Source organism: Salvelinus fontinalis, chromosome 11, assembly GCF_029448725.1.
Source record: "Salvelinus fontinalis isolate EN_2023a chromosome 11, ASM2944872v1, whole genome shotgun sequence".
In the NCBI taxonomy this organism is placed as follows: domain Eukaryota; kingdom Metazoa; phylum Chordata; class Actinopteri; order Salmoniformes; family Salmonidae; genus Salvelinus; species Salvelinus fontinalis.
In genome coordinates this window covers 39,461,352-39,485,629 of record NC_074675.1, presented here as the reverse complement: position 1 = coordinate 39,485,629, position 24,278 = coordinate 39,461,352, and the positions used below count along the sequence as shown (strand labels likewise).

Genomic DNA, 24,278 nt, shown 5'->3' with positions numbered 1-24,278 from the left:
GCGGGTGTTAAGCTTTTTCGGCAGGATAGAACAGCAGCCTCTGGTAAAACAAGAGGCGATGGCCTGTGTATATTTGTAAACAACAACTGGTGCACGAAATCTAAGGAAGTCTAAAGGTTTTGCTCGCCTGAGCAAGAGTGTCTCATGATAAGCTGTAGACCACACTATTTACCAAGAGAGTTTACATCTATATTTTTTCGTAGCTGTCTATATACCACCGCAGACCGATGCTGGCACTAAGACCGCACTCAATGAGCTGTATATGGCCATAAGCAAACAGGAAAAATGCTCATCCAGAGACGGCGCTCCTAGTGGCCGGGGACTTTAATGCAGGGAAATTCAAATCTGTTTTACCTAATCTCTACCAGCATGTTAAATGTGCAACAAGAGGGAAAAAAACTCTAGGCCACCTTTACTCCACACACAGATGCGTATAAAGCTCTCTCTCACCCTCCATTTGGCAAATCTGACCATAATTCTATCCTCCTGATTCCTGCTTACAAGCAAAAACTAAAGCAGGAAGCACCAGTGACTCGGTCAATAAGAAAGTGGTCAGATAAAGGAGACGCTAAGCTACAGGACTGTTTTGCTAGCACAGACTGGAAAATGTTCTGGGATTCATCCAATGGCATTGAGGAGTATACCACCTCAGTCATCGGCTTCATCAATAGGTGCATCGACGACGTTGTCCCCACAGTGACAGTACGTACATATCCCAATCAGAAGCCATGGATTACAGGCAACATCCGCACTGAGCTAAAGGGTAGAGATGCCGCTTTCAAGGAGTGGGACTCTAACCCGGAAGCTTATAATAAATCCCGCTATACCCTCCGACGAACCATCAAATAGGCAAAGCATCAATACAGGACTAAGATTGAATCGTACTACACCAGCTCCGACGCCCGTCGGATGTGGCAGGGCTTGGAAACTATTACATACTACAACGGGAAGCACAGCAGCGAGCTGCCCAGTGACACAAACCTACCAGATGAGCTAAATTACTTCTATGCTCGCTTCAAGGAAAGCAACAGAGAAACATGCATGAGAGCACTAGCTGTTCTGGACGACTGTGTGATCATGCTCTCCATAGCTGATGTGAGTAAGACCTTTAAACAGGTCAACATTCACAAGGCCGCAGGGCCAGACGGATTACCAGCATGTCTACACCGAGCATGCGCTGACCAACTGGCAAGTGTCTTCACTGACATTTTCAACCAGTCCCTGACTGAGTCTGTAATACCAACAGGTTTCAAGCAGACCACCATAGTCCCTGTGCTCAAGAACAATAAGGTAACCTGTTTTGTAGCCAGCAGCATACCACCCTGCATACCACTACTGGCTTGCTTCTGAAGCTAAGCAGGGTTGGTCCTGGTCAGTCCCTGGATGGGAGACCAGATGCTGCTGGAAGTGGTGTTGGAGGGCCAGTAGAAGGCACTCTTTCCTCTGGTCTAAAAAATATCCCAATGCCCCAGGGCAGTGATTGGGGACAATGCCCTGTGTAGGGTGCCGTCTTTCGGATGGGACGTTAAACGGGTGTCCTGACTCTCTGAGGTCATTAAAGATCCCATGGCACTTATCGTAAGAGTAGGGGTGTTAACCCCGGTGTCCTGGCTAAATTACCAATCTGGCCCTCAAACCATCATGGTCACCTAATAATCCCCAGTTTACAATTGGCTCATTCATCCCCCTCCTCTCCCCTGTAACTATTCCCCAGGTCGTTGCTGCAAATGAGAACGTGTTCTCAGTCAACTTACCTGGTAAAATAACGGCAAATAAATAAAAAAATAAAAAATGACTACCGACACGTAGCACTCACGGCTGTAGCCATGAAGGGCGTTGAAAGGCTGGCCATGGCTCACATCAACACCATCAACACCATTATCCCAGAAACCCTAGACCCACTCCAATTTGTCTGTCATGGTCCAAACACACTGACAGTTATGAAGAGGGCACGACAAAGCCTATTCCCCCTCAGGAGACTGAAAAGATTTGACATGGGTCCTCAGATCCTCAAAAGGTTCTACAGCTGCACCATCGAGAGCATCCTGACTGGTTGCGTCACTGCCTGGTATGGCAACTGCTCGGCCTCCGACCACAAGGCACTACAGAGGGTAGTGCGTACGGTCAAGTACATCACTGGGGCCAAGCTTCCTGCCATCCAGGACTGCTATACCAGGCGGTGTCAGAGGAAGGCCCTAAAAATGGTCAGACTCCAACCACCATAGTCATAGACTGTTCTCTTTGCTACCGCACGGCAAGCGGTACCGGAGTGCTAAGTCTAGGTCTAAAAGGCTTTGTATTCTACCCACAAGCCATAAGGCTCCTGAAGGGCTACCCAGACCCCTCTTTTACGCTGCTACTCTCTGTTTATAATAAATGCATAGTCACTTTAACTCTACTGTACATATTACCTCGACTAACCGGTGCCCCTGCACATTGACTCTGTACCGGTACCCCCTGTATATAGCCTCGCTTGTTATTTTACTGCTGCTGTTTAATTATTTGTTTTTTTTATTTTCTATTTTCTATTTCTTACTTTTCTATTTTTTACTTAACACTCATTGTTGGTTAAGGGCTTGTAGGTAAGCATTTTACAGTAAGGTCTACACCTGTCATAATCGGCGCATGTGACAAATACATTTTGATTTGATTTGGTCAGGGCATGATCCAACTGCTTTGAGCGTGGACTGCCTAACATTCAGCTCATTGCTTAATTTTTTGTTTTTCAGTCAACGGCAGACCCACCACTTGGTTCCTTATCAAACTGAGGCGTGGGGTCGGAGAAATGTTTGTTATTGTGGGGACTGGAGATTTTATTTGTCCAAGATGGCGGGCAATTAAAAGATTAGATGATTGCTTTGGATTATGTCGATAATTAGCCCTCCTGTAAGGGATAGTGTTAGAGTCTAACTGACAAGGTCCAATTTCCTTACAGCAATGATGGACCGCCAAATAATACAGAGGTTGCTCAAGTGGTGGACTCTTTGGTGAATAATCCTGGGTTTGGGACTCGCTGCATGGCTAACAACCCTATACCGTGAGTATGACCATTGTGACACACCTCTCCCTCCCTCCATGTTATTACTACATCTGTTTTGTTTGCATTGTTTCTCCTGTTTCACATGTTCTGGATGGCAATAACTAGATTGTCCATAAAGTTCTCCTAGTGAAGCAAGTCGCCCAATATCTGTTAATTCTGAACAGCGGAGAAGGGTGCAGAGCACATAATCAAATTTGATCAAGTGTTGATCAAGTGTTTATTAGTTGTATACCATATAGGGCCAAATCGTCCTCTAGCTAGCCCAGACCCCCCCTGCATTTGTGGAGATGGAAATGGAAAGGGAGATTCAATTGGATATGGTTACCCTCTGATATGCTTGGTGCAAATGTCCCCACATTGTTTACTTTACTTTATTATGTTTATTTTTGCAGGGACAATGCACATTAATCCACATTTCAGTAAAAGTGAATGTTTTAGAACAATTTTCAAACATAGTCCCTGGGCAGGTTGTTAAAAACACTTAAAAAGACAATGCAGACAGACAATAAGTGGAGCAACATGTGACAAGCAACACTTAGCACGTAGACAGATACTCGTATCCAATTATTTCAGATCTCAAAAGTGCATACAGGGTAGGGGGTAGGTGTCAATATGGAATTGGGCAAACATCTCCCCCGTTGGCACATTGTTTAGCTCAATAAATCGATACAAATATTGTTTTCACCAAATCTGAAGCTGAACCTGGTTGATTTGGAAGCATTTTTGTTTTGATCAAATCTGAAGTTGCGTATCTCATGCAGGATAATTCCTTGAGAGACTACATTCCGTTTTATTCTTACATGTTCTAACACAATATCCACGCAGTGAAGAAAACCATTGAATAAATCCTAAATATTGATTGCGTACAACCGAAGGCATATACACGGTATCGTACGGTATATGGTTGAGATTAAACAATACACGTTTACGGCATCATTCTAAGTTATTTAGAACAATTTATTTGATATATTCTGTCATTCGTTCTGGGGTTCTCGGAGGTGAGTGTTGTTGGGATTGTGCAGATTTGCCTTGTTTTACGGTTAGGGGGTTGGAATAATGTTGTCAATAGTAAGTGAACCTGATATCCCATATCTGCTCCATCTCCTCTCTGTCAAGCCTGATCATGTTCAACATGCTTTATCAAGCTGTTCTGCTTCCCTAACTCTTCAGCTGGTACACTAACAACACTTACAGAGCCTCCATGTTTTAGCTATTGAGACTTCTATGCTGTAGTTGTGTTGATAACGTCATTTGTGATCTATCGTTGCTGACGAATGAAAACCTCTCATCTCCAAAACAGACAATTTTCAGTAAATTGGAAAAAATAATCCATATTTTCCCATTAAAATTAACGAGCATACAGTGAAACTTTTATGAAACTTCAGGAGCTATTTTCCTAGAGTCGTGGAATGTTCATTGAGTGGAGTGACTGCTTTCAATACAAAAATAAAGGTTTTCATTAGAGAGCAACGCTATGTTTAAAAAGAGCTAGACCTAAACAGGTATTCTAAAACTGTGTAAGTTTGTGTACTGTGTACATGCTTGAATTTGAATGTTATGTCTTTCTGATGAGGTAAAATAACGGTAAAAAAAAATAAAAAAATAAATAAATAACTGTTGAGAAATCCCCTGCCAAGGCATATTTCCTATTTTGATTTTCATGGTTAGTCATCTTCATCATCATCTTCATCACCCCCCCCCCTTTCTCCAGGAATCTCCCGTGTGTCCCCATTGATTCTAAATGGATCACTCCCTCAGTGGAACCCTCTATCAACAACATCTTAATCAACGGGACCTGGAGCATGGCCAACCCTTCCCCTAACTGCCAGTGCAGCACTCCTCAAAAGACTATCATGCTACCAGACTGCCCACCTGGAGCTGGGGGGCTGCCTCCCCCTCAGGTTAGTCCACAATCTGTCAGCCCCAGGTCTGCTTGTAAAATAATGGTTTCCAATAGAAATACTTGACCTCTGGCCTGAAATGTGTGCTTAATCTGGCAACCTGGGTTGGACCTGAAGACTTGTGTTGGCTCCCCGAACTAATGCTTAAGCTTTAGCTCTGCCAGCTAAAAGAGCAGGCTTCGAACCCCAGATGGTCAAATTGGTGCAGTGACCCAGGTGCAGTGAGGGGGAGGTCAAAGGGGGGTGAAGTGTAACATAGTTGATTCAGTGTGCACTGTATATACAGTCCTGCAATTGCAATGTAGGTGTCTAAAATTGAAGTTATCTTCTTCGCCTCCAAAGTTTTTATTGTGAAAGCATGTTTACCAAAGTATCCCCTTACAATGAAGAATACTTACTGGATGATATACTTTACTCGATATCCCCTCCATGATGGATCCACCTTACAAATCAATCCATCCAATTTCACTAATGGATCCAGAACCAGGATATTACATTATGACCATTCACCATATTAACTACTTTACCAGGGTCAGCTAGAGTGTATATATCCAGCTAAACATGGATGTCCAGATGGGACAATGTATCCATTGAAGTTAGACATTGCTTTATTGTATCCATGTTACTATTGTCTTATGTCTTCCTCAAAAGCCTTATGGCTGGTCTTAAGAAAAAAATGTATGCTGAGATAATGTCCCACTACTCTTTTTCTGGCATCTTTTGAACTCTGACCTCTCTTAGTAAATCATCCCTTTTAGCCAATCCTTCTCGGAGAGTGGGTGCAGGTTAGCGCTGAGCTTGCAGATGTCCGACCCCTCCCCTATAACGTCCAAGGCCTGGGTTTTCCCTGTGTGTCTCTTGGAAATCAAAGGCAATGTTTTATAAGCCATTACCCTAACAACATACATAGCCAAATGCAGGACCCCTGAGTCTTAAACCTGACTGGGATCAATGAGGTGGGTGGCCCCACTGGTCACTGGGCATACTGAGAGGAATGAGTGGGCTCCTTTCCTATGCTTCCTGGCTGATGTTTTGGTCACTTTTGAATGCTGGCGGTGCTCTCACTCTAGTGGTAGCATGAGACGGAGTCTGCAACCCACACAAGTGGCTCAGGTAGTGCAGTTCATCCAGGATGGCACATCAATGCGAGCTGTGGCAAAAAGGTTTGCTGTGTCTGTCAGCGTAGTGTCCAGAGCATGGAGGCGCTACCAGGTGACAGGCCAGTACATCAGGAGACGTGGAGGAGGCCGTAGGAGGGCAACAACCCAGCAGCAGGACCGCTACCTCCGCCTTTGTGCAAGGAGGTGCACTGCCAGCGCCCTGCAAAATGACCTCCAGCAGGCCACAAATGTGCATGTGTCTGCTCAAACGGTCAGAAACAGACTCCATGAGGGTGGTATGAGGGCCCGACGTCCACAGGTGGGGGTTGTGCTTACAGCCCAACACCGTGCAGGACGTTTGGCATTTGCCAGAGAACACCAAGATTGGCAAATTCGCCACTGGCGCCCTGTGCTCTTCACAGATGAAAGCAGGTTCACACTTAGCACATGAGCACATGTGACAGACGTGACAGAGTCTGGAGACGCCGTGGAGAACGTTCTGCTGCCTGCAAAATCCTCCAGCATGACCGGTTTGGCGATGGGTCAGTCATGGTGTGGGGTGGCATTTCTTTGTGGGGCCGCACAGCCCTCCATGTGCTCGCCAGAGGTAGCCTGACTGCCATTAGGTACCGAGATGAGATCCTCAGACCCCTTTGTTAGACCATATGCTGACACATGCACATTTGTGGCCTGCTGGAGGTCATTTTGCAGGGCTCTGGCAGTGCACCTCCTTGCACAAAGGCGGAGGTAGCGGTCCTGCTGCTGGGTTGTTGCCCTCCTACGGCCTCCTCCACGTCTCCTGATGTACTGGCCTGTCTCCTGGTAGCGCCTCCATGCTCTGGACACTACGCTGACAGACACAGCAAACCTTTTTGCCACAGCTCGCATTGATGTGCCATCCTGGATGAACTGCACTACCTGAGCCACTTGTGTGGGTTGTAAACTCCGTCTCATGCTACCACTAGAGTGAGAGCACCGCCAGCATTCAAAAGTGACCAAAACATCAGCCAGGAAGCATAGGAACTGAGAAGTGGTCTGTGGTCACCACCTGCAGAATCACTCCTGTTTTGGGGGGTGTCTTGCTAATTGCCTATAATTTCCACCTTTTGTCTATTCCATTTGCACAACAGCATGTGAAATTTATTGTCAATCAGTGTTGCTTCCTAAGTGGACAGTTTGATTTCACAGAAGTGTGATTGACTTGGAGTTACATTGTGTTGTTTAAGTGTTCCCTTTATTTTTTTGAGCAGTGTATATATATATATTTTTTTTTGATTGAATTGTAACACATTCAATCTACTTGCAGTGAAGCAGCTCGACATTTACATTACATTCAGTCATCTAACAAACTCCCATCCAGAGTGACCCACAGAAGCAACCAGTGTCAATGCCCTGCTCAAGGGCACGTCAACAGATCTCCCACAAGGTCAGAAACGGGGACCCGAACTAGCGACATATCAGACACCGGCCCAAGCTCTCAACCACCAGGTCACCAGCCCTCCAATACCCCCCCCCCCCCAGTTCCCGAGAGCTGCCCCTCAATCATCCGAGATCCCCTTCCCCACCCAATAATTAAAAAAAAATAATAATAATTAGATTCCTCACCCACATGCACCAACAAAATGAACAAAAGAGAAAAACGACAAAGGAAAATAGAGAACAACAATGCAAAAAACAAAAGTCATCAAGGAAAACAAAAATCATAACAGCAAGGCCAACTGAATATGTTTGAGTCCGTGTATGTATTTACATGTGTGTATGTGTGTGTATGTCCGTGTATGTGCACGTGTGTGCGTTTGAATGAGAGTGTGTGTATATGCATGTGTACGCACATACAAACACCTGCGCAGCATCAGCCTCAGGCAAACAAGCATTAGATGTAACAATGTTGCCACTCAGTTTTATTCAAATGTACTTTTTGTATTGTTTTATTTTGACTTTATTTTTTGACTGTCATTCTATGCCCCGCCCAGCAAACTCAATCCCACTTGTCTTCAATTCCACATCCCAACCCTCAGCTTCCCTCAGCCCATTCCACCTATCGCTGCTGGCCACCCTCTTCGAATTTCTACACACCATATATCTTTCAACTATGCTATGATGTTTAACATACAACTTAAATCTATATAATCGAACAGAATCCACATCAAAAAACATTGACTTGAATAGGAAATACCATTCTAATACTCCAATACATTGAATGATTTTGAAAAAGATAGAAAATTGATGGACAGGAACTTGTGCATTCTAGCTTTTATTGGAAATGTCTTTTTGGTGTTTACTTAAGGTGTGTTCTCAGTGGGTGCATTCTGGATTATTATTTAAGGTATGTGAGATGAAAGAGAGAGAGAGAGATGAGAGTCTGAGTGAGCCAAGTGCTCTTGGTAATGTACCCACCATAGACTGATAGATAAAAGTCCAATATAGAGGGAAATAGGTAGACATAATGCTTTTTGTTACTGTCTAGGGTGGTTCATGCTTGGCTTGTTAACAATTATTCATGTCTTGAGATGAGCTTTTGCTGTTCTATTGGGTTTCAGGAAACAAACAATGTTATAAGAAAATATGTTGCACTCTAGCAAAAGGTTGAATTGAAATGACAAACACCAGTTAATTAAATTAGGCCTGATTTCAAGAAGTTCATGAAATCACTTATACTTACGCACACAAGTTATAATAACCTATAAAGTTTTGCCGCAAACGATCAAAACCACTAAAAGCAACATTTTGTTCTACAGTACCCAGTGATTTAATTGACTGATTATTTTACTTTTTTCCCTGGTGGCTTGGGAACATGTGAATTGAAAGTCAATATCCCACATTTGCATACAAAAACTAAATCCAATTCTTTCAGTCATGCTTTTCAAGACACAAACATCGACAGATAACCTCTCTGGATGTGACAGACATGACCTTCACGTGATTCTGGGACTTTGTATTGCCAGCTGCATCATGTGCCTGTCCATATACCAGCTGGGAGAGATAATATGTACTCCTTGAGAGAGAGCATCAACACAGTACTGGTGAGGAGGCTCTGGTGGTTGATTTGATGGGTGGTTACAGCCGGTGTTGAGTGGTCGACATAGTTCATCACCCACCTGGATGGTAAATTCAGCAGTTGATCAAAATAGAAAAAAGGGTGAGAAATCAAATACGGTAGATGTATGAATTGACATCAACCGTGACAGAGGTGTAAGGAGTGACACTTTAAGCCAGCAGCGCTAAGCGAAGGTGTGGTGCCAAAGCGTTTTCTTTTCGACAGCGACTGTTCCTCAGTTTTTTCCCCTTTTTTCCCCTCAGAGGAAGTTAAATGTCAGAGAGACAGATGTAGTACTTACCCAGTTTGCAAACAAGTATCCAAAAGCACAGTCTGAGAAATATGAGATCATTTGGTTCTCTGTAGCTGGTGTGGGAGGTAAGTTTTTATTCTGCTTGGCATCTTGTTCTGAAGTATCGCATCATCTTGGAATGAAAATTGAGATGTTTGACTGTAAAGCCTTATTCTTGTAAGATGGCTAATTGGGATGTTTGACAAAGTCTTGGCAAAGAGGAACTGTTGGCTTTTCAAGAGAAAAAACAAGAAACTATTTCATGTATATTTTCTTAAACAAATATTTTATTGTCCTTGCTTCATCATAATCTACCCCCGGACACCACACACACATCTATGTGGTGGAAAAGTGACAGGTTCTTTTGGATCTGGGCTGAGCAGGCAGAGTGAAGTAGAGACCAAACAACAGTTTTAAAACAACATATTTAAGAGGACATGTGGCTCAGGTAGGGTACATCTCACATGTTCCATTCCACAGTTTGCTTTTAGCCAATGAATAGTTTAAAATACCAACATCAACAAACCAGACAGAAAGGAAGTGGCACCGGAAGTGGCCCTGGAGACATGTCCATTTTCTCAGGTTCTCCACAGCTCAAACAACTACGTTATCCACGTGCTCTCAACAAACAATGCCATTAGCTCTCTGCACACCAGGCTCCACCATGCCTCCGCACTACATTCACTTCCTGTGGGCAGACGCTTAGAACATAAAAAAGGGGGGGGGTTTAAATATACACATTGAAATTTCATAATCAGTTCAATTGTACAATGAAAATGCTTGATGCGTTAACTGAATGAATGGGCAATTAGTCACACCTGTGACACACACACACACACACACACACACACATATTCTCACAAACACAAACACACATGGTAAGCGGCACGGAGCAGGCCCCTGAAGCAGGTTAGGGGTTAAATGCCTTGCTCAAAGTGTGCATTATGTATGCATACAGTACCTATGCATGGGAGTACGTGTGTGTGTGTGTATGTGTGTGTGTGTGTGTGTGTGTGTGTGTTAGCACTGTATGTGTATACACGTGTGTGCTGAGCCCTCTCAGACAGACAGTGAGAGGCCTTTGAAAGCCAATGACTTCCCCTAACCCGAGCCCATGCTGTTTGGCGAAACGACCCGTTGAGATGATGCTCTGCTCATCCCCAGACCTCATTTCTTCCCCATCCTTCCAAAAACTCCTTTATAGTGATGGACTGGACTATCACAAAACGTCTGGCCTTGTCGGATATGTAATGCCTCGTTGAGCTTGTGCGCAAGCCTCGCTGTGCCCCCCCTCTTGTGACAAGCCAGACAAGACGGGGCCGTTTTGAAGTGAGGGTTGGAGAACAGGTATTATGGGATGGGGATGCTTGCCGAGACATTCGGACAAAAGGAGTACCATGTCCGTGACCTGTCTTATTCTGACACCTGGATGTTCCGGATCTCGACAAGGCTGTCAAGGTGTCCCATTAAAAGGTGCTGTTGGATACATTCAGGGTTGTTTTCACGGCAGCCAGTGTCTCTCTCTCTCTCTCCTTTGTCTATTATTTCCCTCCCTTCTTTAAAATCACAGTATTTTTATTTGACTGTCTCTTTGTGCCACTCCTCCCTTCAGAGAAATGGGAGACAATAGGTACGTACATGAAACATATAAAGACAGGTGCACTAGTCGCGAGATGATGCCCAACCCCACACACATACGAACTGACACACCCTATGCACACACACAGACACCACACACGAACAAACGCACGCACCCACATGCACACACACACACACACCAACTCAGTGTTCATTTATTAAACAATGAGTGCTATAGATTGCTTACCTGTGCTCCATGGTCCTGAAAAGGGGTGGCTTGAATTGATGTGGCTCTTTGGCCGAATCACCAACAGAAACCCAGAACATTGGGAGAATATATTCCTAACCTAAAAAAAAAGAAGCTAGTATTGAATTAACCATGACATGACGTACAGGCTTTGGAGTAGATTTCTTTTATCTTTTATCCCTGCTATCCTCCCAATATGCCCTTGAAACACACACACACACACACACACACACACACACACACACACACACACACACACACACACACACACACACACACACACACACACACACACACACACACACACACACACACACACACACACACACACACACACACACACACACACACACACAGAGAGAGAGAGAGAGACACACAGATACACACAAAGAGAGAGATAGAGAGAGAGAGGGAGATGAAATCTACGTTTCCATGGAAATGGCATGCAATAGTAAGCCTATTATCAATTCTCATGTATTGGCACTCGTTGGCTGGCGATATTTAACCGTAACAAATTAAAAGGCCTTCATGCGTGCAAAGGAATTGATAAAGCCACGGCGCTCTGAGTATTACGTTTGATGTCTTTATCATCCGGAAACTCTACTCAGCTACTGTTGCATATCCTTGCCACCCTTATCTATCAAATACATCTTTTAAGTTGTGCATATTTTCTTCATTTACTCACATAAGTGGTGGAGTTCTTGAAAATGCTTATATCCCAATTCATTGACATATGCTTTAGCAAGCCTTCAAAATGAAGCTAAACAACCCTTGAACAAACCTTTGCACAACTGAATGAAAGAAGGAACCTTAGTGCACAAAACACTAGTGCAGCCAGGGATCAAGCTGGTGTATGCTGATCTGTGCTGGTCAGTGCTGGTTGGATGCTGGTCAAGCATGGTCATGTTGGTCTTACCAGCATGGTCTAGCTGGTTATGCTGGTTGACCAGTATGGTCTAGCTGGTCACATTATTATCCCAGCAAATGTGTGACTCACCACTTGGATTTGGTCTTATGTAGAAACATTTGAAATGGTGTTTTTACATTGGATAAAAGTCGAGACTCAGAGCTACAAAACGGTATGTCAAACACTGCATTTTTTGAGGAACAATGGGAAAGTAATTCTGCTTTGAAAGTTGATAAACTTGTGAACTCACTTTTGAGAAAATGGCCTTTGAATGTTTTGGTATCTTGTGAAGAGCTCCTCTTTGTCTACACCCATTCAGCATTGTTCACACCCTCTTAAGCTTTTTCCCCACCCATCTCATTTCGTTCTCGGAGTGTTCAGAACGCACACTTGACACTGGCCGATGATTTGTTTACCTTTGGATAACATGAAAACAGCCTAACTTGCTCTGCTGGCAAAAATGTCATTACTCTTTTTTGCCGATCTTTACTGACACCGGCCATATTCAACGGATGTTGTACACTTTAGCTTTAGACATTTACATAGATAGCTAGCTAAACAATGAACCTAGCTAGGTAAACAACGTGTAAGATCCCACATGTCACGTAACGTTAGCTAACGAGCCAGCCAGCTAACGTTAGCTAGTTAAACAACAATGAACATAGTGCCAAATCATGTCGTTACTACCGTGCATGAATCTGCTGGGAGCTAAACAACCAGGTTCGATGTTAGCTAGCTAATTTTAGGCTTTAACTAGCAAAGCGAACAGCTCTGGGATACGAATAATAACATCATACATGCAACGTTAGTTAGGGAGCCAGCCAGCTTACGGTCACATTTTTGTGTTATTACATATAGCCGGGAAGAACTTTTGGATATCAGAGCGACGGAAACTCACCAGCATTACCAGCATTAAGACCAGGAACAAGACTTTCCCGAACCGGATACTTTGTTAGTATCCCCCAGGGAAATTGAACTCATCCCAGAGGCTGTTCCTAAACTCAGCCGGAGGAAAAGAGGCACTCGGACTTTTAGTCAGACTCAGGAGGCTCGCACACCATCCACCGCTTCCGTGTATATCACTCGCTAATGTTCTCTGGATAATAAAGTTGACGAGCTAAGGGCAAAGATTTCCTTCCAGAGAGACATCAGAGCTTGTAACATACACTACTGGTCAAAGGTTTTAGAACACCTAATCATACAAGGGTTTTTCTTTATTTTTACTATTTTCTACATTGTAGAATAATAGTGAAGACATCAAAACTATGAAATAACACATATGGAATCATGCAGTAACCAAAAAAGTGTTAAACCAATCAAAATATATTTTATCTTTGATACTCTTCAAAAAGCCACCCTTTGCCTTGATGACAGCTTTGCACACTCTTGGCATTCTCTCAACTAGCTTCACCTGGAATGCTTTTTCAAGAGTCTTAAAGGAGTTCCCGCATATGCTGAGCACTTGTTGGCTGCTTTTCCTTCACTCTGCGGTCCGACTCATCCCAAGCCATCACAATTTGGTTGAGCTCGGCAGATTGTGGAGGCCAGGTCATCTGATGCAGCACTCCATCACTCTCCTTCTTGGTAAAATAGCCCTTACACAGCCTGGAGGTGTGTTGGGTCATTGTCCTTTTGAAAAACAAATTATAGTCCCACTACTCCCAAACCAGATGGGATGATGTATCACTGCATAATGCTGTGGTAGCCATGCTGGTTAAGTGTGCCTTGAATTCTAAATAAATCACAGACAGTGTCCCCAGCAAAGCACCCCCACACCATAACACCTCATCCTCCTTGCTTTACGGTGGGAAATACACATGCGGAGATCATCCATTCACCCACACCGCATCTCACAAAGACACAGCGGTTGGAACCAAAAAATCTCCAATTTGAACTCCAGACTAAAGGACAAATTCCCACCGGTCTCATGTCCATTGCTTGTGTTTCTTGGTCCAAGCAAGTCTCTTCTTCTTAATGGTGTCCTTTAGTCGTGTTTTCTTTGCAGCAATTCGACCATGAAGGCCTGATTCAAACAGTCTCCTCTGAAGAGTCGATGTTGGGATGTCTCTGTTACCTGAATTCTGTGAAGCATTTATTTGGGCTGCAATTTCTGAGGTTGGTAACTCTAATGAACTTATCCTCTGCAGCAGAAGTAACTCTGGGTCTTCCTTTCCTGTGGCGGTCCTCATGAGAGCCAGTTCCGTCATAGCGCTTGATGGTTTTTGCGACTGCACTTGAAGAAACGTTCAAAGTTCTTGACATTTTCCATATTGTCTGAAAAAAAGATGGACTGTTGTTTCTCTTTGCTTATTTGAGCTGTTCTTGCCATAATATGAACATGTTCTTTTACCAAATAGGGCTATGTTCTGTATATCCCGCTACCTTGTCACAGCACAACTGATTGGCTCAAACGCGTTAAGAAGGAAAGACATTCCAGAAATGAACTTTTAACAAGGCACACCTGTTAATTGAAATACATTACAGGTGACTACCTCATGGAGCTGGTTGAGCGAATGAGTATGCAAAGCTGTCAACAACACAAAGGGTGGCAATTTGAAGAATCTCAAATATAAAGTTTATTTTGATTTGGTTAACACTTTTTTGGTTACTACATGACCCCATATGTGTTATTTCATAGTTCTGATGTTTTCACTAATATTCTACAATGTAGAAAATAGTAAAAATAAAGAAAAACCCTTGCATAAGTAGGTGTTCTAAAACTTTTGACCGGTAGTGTACTCTGTTTCACGAAAACATGGCTCTCTCTGTATATTCTGTCTGAGCCCGTTCAGCCAATTGGGTTCTCAGTTCATCGCGAAGACAGGAATAATGTCTCTCCGGGAAGAAGAAGGGCAGGGGTGTACAGTATGTTTCATGATTAACTACTCTACTCATGGTGTGATTGTGATAACATACAATACTCAAGTCCTTTTGTTCACCCGACCTAGAATACCTCACAATCAAATGCTGTCCGTATTACCTCCCAAGAGAATTCTCTTTGGTTATAGTCACCACCGTGTATTTTCCCCCTCAAGCCGATACCACGACAGCCCTCAAAGAACTTTATGCAAACTGGACTTTATGCATACTGGAAACTACATATCCTGAGGCCGCATTTATTGGAGCTGGGGATTTTAACAAAGCAAATTTTTGGAAAACGTTACCAAAGATTTATCAACACATTGACTGTAGTACATGTGCTGCTAAAACACTCAACCACTGCTACTCCAACGTCCGGGATGCTTACAAGTCCCTCCCCCACCCTCCCTTTGGCAAATGATCATGACTCGATTTTTCTCCTCCCTTCCTAAAGGCAGAAACTCAAACAGGAAGTACCTGTGCTAAGGACTATTCAATGCTGGTCTGACCAATCGGAATTCACACTTCAAAATATGTTCCGGGTAGCCTCGGAGAACAACATAGATGAACATACTGATACGGTGACTGAGTTTATCAGGAAGTGTAAAGGAGATGTTGTGTGTGACTATTAAAACCTGCCTAACCAGAAACCGTGGATAGAAGACAGCATTTGTGCCAAACTGAAAGCGCGAACCATCGCATTTAACCATGGCCCGGTGACTGGGAATATGGCCGAATACAAACTGTAGTTATTCCCTTCGCAAGGCAATCAAACAGGCAAAACATCAGTACAGAGACAAAGTGGAGTTGCAATTCAACGGCTCAGACATGAGACGTATGTGGCAGGGTCTATAGACAATCATGGACTACAAAGGGAAAACCAGCCACATCGATGACACCAACGTCTTGCTTCTGGACAAGCTAAACACCTTCTTCGCCCGCTTTGAGGATAACACAGTGCAACCAACGCGGCCCGCTACAAAGGACTGTGGGCTCTTCTTCTCCGTGGCCGACGTGAGAAAGACATTTAACGTGTCAACCCTCGCAAGGCTGCCGGGACAAGACGGCATCCCTAGCTGCGTCCTCAGAGCATGCGCAGACCAACTGGCTGGAGTGTTTACGGACATATTCAATCTCTCCCTATCCCAGTCTGCTGTCCCCACATTCTTCAAGATGTCCACCATTGTTCCTGTACCCAAGAAAGCAAAGGTAACTGAACGAGTGCTATCGTCCCATAGCACTCACTTCTGTCATTTTGAAGTGTTTTGAGAGACTAGTCAAGGATCATATCACCTCTACCTTACCTGACATCCTAGACCCACTTCAATTTGCTTTCCACCCCAACAGATCCACAGACGATGCAATCACCATCACACTGCTCTATCCTATCTGGACAAGAGGAATACTTATGTAAGAATGCTCTTCATTGACTGTAGCTCAGCATTCAACACCATAGCACCCTCCAAGTTCATCATTAAACTCCAGGCCCTGTGTCTGAACCCCTGACTTCCTGATGGGCCGCCCCTAGGCGGTGAAGGTAGGAAACAACACCTCCACTTCGCTGATCCTCAATGCTGTGGCCTAACAAGGATGCGTGCTCAGCCTTTTTGAGTGTATGTAAACTTCTGACCCACTGGGAATGTAATGAAAGAAATAAAAGCTGAAATAAATCATTCTCGCTTCTATTATTCTGACATATCACATTCTTAAAAAAAAGTGATGATCTTAACGATAGCTATTTAAGAGTCTGACAGCCGTGAGATAGATGCTGTTTTTCAGTCTCTTGGTCCCAGCTTTGATGCACCTGTACTGACCTCTCCTTCTGGATGATAGCGGGGTTAACAGGCATTGGCTCAGGTAGTTGTTGTGCTTGATGATCTTTTTGGCCTTCCTGTGACATCGGGGGCTGTAGGTGTCCTGGAGGGCAGGTAGTTTGCCCCCGATGATGCGTTGGGCCGCACCACCCTCTGGAGAGCCCTGCGGTTGTGGGCAGTGCAATTACTGTACCAGGCGGTGATACGGCCTGACAGGATGCTTTCAATTGTGCATCTGTAAAGGTTTGTGAGGGTTTTAGGTGCCAAGCCAAATTTCTCCAGCCTCCTTAGGTTGAAGAAGCTCTGTTGGACCTTGTTCACCACACTGTCTCTGTGGGTGGACCATTACAGTTTATCAGTGATGTGTACACCGAGGATCATTCCTCCTTTTCCACTGCGGTCCCGTCGATGTGGATAGGGAGGTTCCCCCTCGGTTATTTCCTGAATTCCATGATCAGCTACTTTGTTTTGTTGACGTTTGTTGAGAGGTTATTGTCCTGGCACCACTCTTATGGCCAAACTCGTCTTTTTTTGTTTCATCAGACCAGAGGACATTTCTCCAAAAAGTACAATCTTTGTTCCCATGTGCAGTTGCAAACCATAGTCAGGCTTTTTTATGGCAGTTTTGGAGCAGTAGCTTCTTCCTTGCTGAGCAGCCTTTCAGGTTATGTCGAAATAGGACTCGTTTTACTGTGGATATAGATACTTTTGTGCCTGTTTCCTCCAGCATCCTCACAAGGTCATTTGCTGTTGTTCTGTGATTGATTTGCACTTGTCGCACCAAAGTACGTTTATCTCTAGTAGACAGAACGCGTCTCTTCCCTGAGCGGAATGACGGCTGCGTGGTCCCATGGTTTTTATACTTGCGTATTGTTGTCTGTACAGATGAATGTGGTACCTTCAGGCATTTGGAAATTGCTCCCAAGGATTAACCAGACTTGTGGAGATTCCTTATCTACAATTTCTTATATACAATTTATTTTCTGAGGTCTTGGCTGATTTCTTTTGATTTTTCCCATGATCAAGCAAAGAGGCACTGAGTTTGAAGGTAGGCCTTGAAATACATCCACCGGTACACCTCCAATTGACTCAAATTATGTTCATTAGCCTATCAGAAGCCATGACATCATTTTCTGGAATATTCCAAGCTGTTTAAAGGCACAGTCAACTTAGTGTATGTAAACTTTTGACCCACTGGAATTATGATGCAGTGAAATAATCTGTCTGTAAACAATTGTTGGAAAAATTACTTGTGTCATGCACAAAGTGTCCTAACCGACTTGCCAAAACTATAGTTTGTTAACAAGACGTTTGTGGAGTGGTTGAAAAACGAGTTTTAATAACTCCAACCTAAGTGTATGTAAACTTCCAACTTCAACTGCATATATACTGTATTCTGTCCTATTCCACTGTATCTTAGTCTATTCCGCTCTGACATTGCTCGTCCTAATATTTATATATTCTTAATTCTATTCATGTAAATTGAAATGTATTGTTAGATGTTACTTGTTAGATATTACTGCACTGTTTGAACTAGAAACATATGCATTTCGCTACACCCGCAGTAACATCTGCTGAACACGTGTACTGTATGTGACAAATTAAAGTATATTTGATTTGATTTGACACCAGCTTATGCTGGTGACCAAGCTGGTCTATGCTGGACCAGCATAGTCTAGCTGCTGGTCTGACCACTCTCATCATTATCATATTTCCCAGCATGCTCTTTTGTAGTTGTTTGTTTTAATGTCATTTTTGTTTGTTGTGTTTTTGCAGGTACATTGATTGATTAATTAATCAAATGCTAAACAAAGATAAATAATATACATTTTTCTAAACTAATCCATTCTGCTAGTTTGACTTATTGCACCCGTTATTGAAATGTTTGTTCCATTTTACATGGTTTGAGTAGTCCATATGAGTCTATGTTGGTCACCACTGTCCATGGCTGATCCCCAGCAAAACACAGAGAAGGGTGGTAACCAAGAAGAAACATTGTGGTCTGGTTACTACGGTAACACAGAGAAGGCTGGTCACCAGCAAAAACACAGAGAAGGCTGGTTAACAGCAAAACACAATGCCATGAAAGCACAGCAAAGGCTGGTCACCAGCAACTATACTGGACCAGCCTATGTCGGTCTACTGTATGCTGGCTTTTTCAGCAGGGATGTTCAAAACTAGGCCTTTGATACTAATTTACTTCTCTTTTTGAATTGGCAGTGCTGCACACTTGACCTGGATGGTTTTAATAACTTGCACTTTGCTTTGGGGGTGTTGTCCTGGCATGGCGTTGTTATTCTATTGTGCATGACCAATTCCATTGTATTATCTTCTTAACAATATGAATCAGAGTTCAGTTAATTGGGAACGGATCTCCCTATTGGCCAGCCTAGCCCTCTCTTTGAGGAAAATAATCAGATAATGAACAACACAAGTCCCGGCAACCTGAATTCAAGCAGACAGAACACAAGATATGGGTCGGTCACATCTTTGCTCTAAGAGGCTACTGTTGATTTGTCATTTTGGCTTCTACCCCCTAGATCCATTCTAGTGTTAAATGACCTGTCCGAAGCGAAGCGTTCAGCAAGGAAGGGCACATTGGAAAACAAAAGTGAAAGGTTGTGAGGTTGCAAGATGAGGCAGATGGTGGAATGAGGCCCTGTAAATGTATTTATATATTTTAGTAAAACTTCAGCTAGGCAGTGTTGACTTGTAGAGATGGCAATGTCTCTGGCTTATGTTTGTATTATTTTGAACATTGCCTTACGTTGGAGGTTGATCCACTCAGTGATATATGAGCAAATGTATTCAAAACATGCACATATGCACACAAATGCACGTATCCACTTGCTGCTGCCAACATATACAGAAATGCCTTGTAATGTCCTGCCAACAAGATACGATTTGAGTCACAATCCATCACTTTAGTTCCTAGTATTTACAAATAACTTACTAGCAGTTACTTTGCCAAAATCCACCTCCACCAACAAAATCCACCTCCACCAACAAAATCCACCTCCACCAGCACTTTTGACAGGAAATAAGAATTACAAGTCATGCATTTCTGAAAATGACAATTAAAATGTTGTCTTTTAAAACCATAAGAAAACATAATTGACTTGATCATAATTCAGCATTTCTGACGAATCAACAAACTAGATGTACCAAACTCTAGGGCTAGGCCTGCAGAGCTACGTACAGCAGGTGGTTCACATAGCTTTAAGCAGAACTCTACGTCCCAAAGATTGCATTTGTTTGTGCCAGGTAGAATTGGAAGTTGGTTATTGAGGTTCCCCAAGATACAGAGACTGTGTGCAGAGATTAATAAGAAGCCTATTCTCTTATCGTCTCTCCAACACCGCAGCGTGCCAGCTTATTCCCCAGATTTGATTACTCGGAGTTTACATTTGCCTCTCTCCTGTTTGCCTCTCCTGTGTGTCATCAACCTGCCGTCATGTGGTCGAGAGTGGCATACGCGTGTGGAATGAGTGATGTGAAGTATAGAATGCCAAGTGAAGAGAGAGAACGTTCCAGGTAAATAACTGGGATCAGAAGTGGCAACGTGGGAAGAGATATCCGAGGACAGGTTCATTGTAATGGCTGAAATGGAATAAAGAGAAAGCTATTAAACACATGCTTTGATACTATTTCATTCATTTTTTTTGACATTACAATGAACTTGTCCTCTGATATCTTTCTATTACCTATTTAAAAGATGATATGTACGGTGTCCATATTAGTACACACGCCCGTTGAGTGTTGGAAGCAATGTCATCTTATCTGTGGTTTCGATTGGAGGAGGTGAAATGCGGCCAATGCAATTCGACTCGTGCTGGCTGTCTGAGCTGTGAGCTCAGGCTCATTGTACACAGTACAGTCAACACTCTAACCATCTGTTTGTTTACTTTGAAGTTCATGCTGCTCGTAACGGAGACCCAGATTGTTCAACGGTAAACAGTGTGTAGGGTCTCATCTTCTTCCTGTTACAAAACGTCCTAGTTTCACTATTACAGTAACTACATTTTTAACTACATTCAAAATCACGTTGTTCATTTTGCAGATAACTAACGTTATGCAGTGGGTATAGAGTACAAAGCTACATCAATGTACTGTATGTTCATCTCATTTGGAATTGAGTTCTGCTATTACAGATTGCATTTTTTGCAGCTGGCCTGTATCTACAGTTCGACTAGGGGTGGACCTGGAAAGTCGAACTATATAACCAAATAAATCCTGGTCGGATTATTTAGATTACTGAACACTCATCTGTAAAAACAATAACATAAATCCATTTCAATATGTATCAGGGGGACAGGTAAGCTTTCGGGAATGGAACCCCCCTTTCCCCTCTCCCCTCCTAATCCGGCCCCTCGCCCCAACCAAGCTAGGAATTAATTAACGAACCAACGCCTGTTTGCATACATATCCATGTCATTACCGAACAACAAATAGAAAAGAGGCGTACAAACACGGCTAATCGGTGTGGGGGCGTTCATTTAAACAGTAGTCTCTCTCCGAGTGCAGTGTTTACCCTCGGTGAGTGCGCTAAGCTAGGAACCCAGGGAAGGGTGGATAGAACACATTCGGTTAAAGGGAGTCAGGGTGGGGTGGGGGGTGTAGGGGCTCGATGCTCGGCTTGGGGAGAACGTGAGGGAAATTGGGAGGGAGGGTAGGGGAGGGGGGTTCTGGATCCTAATAAGCAGTCTCCATGTGCCTTGCCAAGGAATCATCCTAATCAGTTTTGTATCCCGCTGCCCTGAAATGAACTGGGCCAGACAGGGAGGTGCTAGTTGTTGGATGTGGCTATGGAGGATATGTGGAGTGGAAACGCACCACTGTGTCGTGTCTTCCCTAATTGTCTGAATGTGCCAATGTATGCAGAGTCCGTGCTAATTAGAGCCCTTTGACATTAGCCACAGCTTTGGCTGCATCACGGGGACGGGGAAGGTTCCAACAGGCTCATTAATTGACTATTATGATCGGGTTCAGAGTGCTTGGTTGGGTTCCACAGCGCCACGCATATCTGAGTTGTTTATGGTTGGAAATGTGGCCGGTGCCACTATCGTGCAATGGTGCTGCATGGATGGAGGTGTTTCCAACTCGGTTGTGTTAGGATGGTGGCCATCGTTTTGGCTGAACTTCTGTCGGATTAGGATCACGAAGCCTGGATTTCCAAAGTTTGCACAACACACTATCTGGAACCTGCTGTGTGGGTCAGTTCGTAGAGCAAGGCACTTGCAACGCTGGGGGTCATGGGTTTGATTCCCGTTGGGGCCACCCATACGTAAAATGTGTTGATGTATGACTGTGTCGCTTTGGATAAAAACGGTCTGCTAAATGGCATATGCATGGTACTGCTTTTATATCCTTTGCTTTGAGTGTCAATTGTTCCGCCTTTTTCTCAGAGCCAATGACTGCCTTAGAAGTCTGTATACTGTAGTGAAACGCATGTCACATGTCGATGAGTTCTGGGCTGAAGGAAACCTACGTATGTTAGAAGTAATAACATTTCATTATAATGTATTTCCAGAGGACCCAGAATACTACGGACACACTGCAGGACCTGACAGGGAGGAACCTGACAGACTTCCTCTTGAAGACGTATGAGAAAGCAGGCAAAAAAAGGTACTTTCAACTCTGTGCTCGGTAGCACTTATATAACTTTCAACGTTCATACATAATGCCAACAATGTGACCGAAGTTGTTACCTAAGATAGCGTGTAATGTCAAGTTCCAAGTCCCACTAATTATACCTCATGAGTCAAGAGTCAAATTAAATGGTACTGTGTGTTGTTTGTGTATGTGTGTGTCTGCATGTGTGAATTTATTTGTGTGTTTGTGTGTCCATGCTTGTTCATATCTTATTCATTTGCACTGTGATCTTTGCCCGCACCCCTGCCACCACTACCCACCACTCAAGGTACGGAGGGATTTCCGTTGGAGGAGTTAACTCCCAAGTCAGGATGACTGAACCGGAAATTGAAGCTGTAATCAGGGATTTGAAAAGCCTATTCAATTCCCCCCAGGTATGCTATGGATATTGGGATAGTGGTGGCCTTACTGCCAGCTGTGGAACACATTGATTTAATATCTTCCCGTGTGGGAGGATAAAGGTACGTTTGCGGTGGGTGAAAGCCAGAAGGGATCTAAGGAGATCTCAATTCACAGAGGTGCTTGTAATGTTGTTTATCTACATTCAATTATGCATGGACGTAAGAAACCAATCACTAACACTAAGCTTGTGCTCTTTCTGAAACATGAGATCGAATCTGCTTGAGAGACTCTTGAATTTCAGACTCTTGAATTTCAATACATTACCTTCAAATCAAACTGGAAGGAAAGTTAAAAACCCAGATAGACGTTTGGGTGTCCATGGAAACTGGGTACGATTGTCTCAGATGCATCTAATATATTTACCTCTTCCTCTTTTTCTCCTCAACACATTCAAACAAGTGTAAACACACCCCTCCTATCTATCTGTCTGTCTGTCTGTCTGTCTGTCTGTCTGTCTGTCACACACACACACACACACACACACACACACACACACACACACACACATACACATACACATACACATACACATACACATACACATACACATACACATACACACTCATTAAATGTTCAAACCTGTAGGCGGTACGGACCTCAAATATTTAAAAAAAGAAAAAAGGCAAATGAAGTCATACAATCAAGATCAGTGTTACTCTCCCTTGGGTATCTTAACCATCCTTCTCCAGGGCACTTCTCCAGGCTCCGGATTCTCCACACTAACATGACTTTGATTCACAGCCGCAGTGATGATGTAACTCTAATGGCTGAACATCAGCCGATCCCAGCTCTGTGCCTTTCCCTTTTTAAAGTGGGATATGTCTGGCTCGCTGACCCTGGTCTTTAAGTGCACTACAAAGTGAATAGAGTGCCATTTGGGACACAACCTGTGTCTGCTGGGGTTGCAGACAGAGGAAGAACAGTAGTATACAGTGTACTCCAGCAGTGGAATCTCCTCAGAAGAGGAAGGGGAGGTCCTAAAAAAATAGTGAAAAAGTTATCCTTTTTAGATAAAACTATACGAAATATATTCACGTCACCAAATAATTGATTCAAACACACTGTTTTGCAATGAAGATCTACAATAGCCTCAACAGCACTCTGTAGAGTGGCACCATGATGTAGCCAGAGTTCAGCTAGTTTCCGTCCTCCTCTTGGTACATTGACAATAATACAAAACCTAGGAGGCTTGTGGTTCTCACCCCCTTCCATAAACATACACAATAATTATGACAACCTCTGGAGGAGGTTCTCCAACCTATCAGAACTCTTACAGCATGAACTGATAGGTTGCCCACCCAATCAAAATATCAGAGAATGAATCTAGTACTGAAAGCATAAGCTACAGCTAGCTAGCACTGCAGTGCATAAAATGTGGTGAGTAGTTGACTCAAAAAGGGAAAGACAATAGTTGAACAGTTTTGAACAAATTAGACGCAAGAGAGAAAG

The 24,278-nt window shown here is 43.5% G+C and overlaps 1 protein-coding gene across 1 annotated transcript in view; it reads left to right on the top strand.

The window, feature by feature from the left end:
* Positions 1-24,278, top strand: part of LOC129865721 (phospholipid-transporting ATPase ABCA1-like) — a 295,904-nt gene that overhangs the window by 177,977 nt on the left and 93,649 nt on the right. The window contains exons 30-33 of the mRNA XM_055938689.1: positions 2,936-3,037; positions 4,752-4,941; positions 22,306-22,400; positions 22,696-22,837. Of these exons, the coding sequence (XP_055794664.1) occupies positions 2,936-3,037; positions 4,752-4,941; positions 22,306-22,400; positions 22,696-22,837 (529 nt within the window). The remainder of the gene's footprint in view (positions 1-2,935; positions 3,038-4,751; positions 4,942-22,305; positions 22,401-22,695; positions 22,838-24,278) is intronic.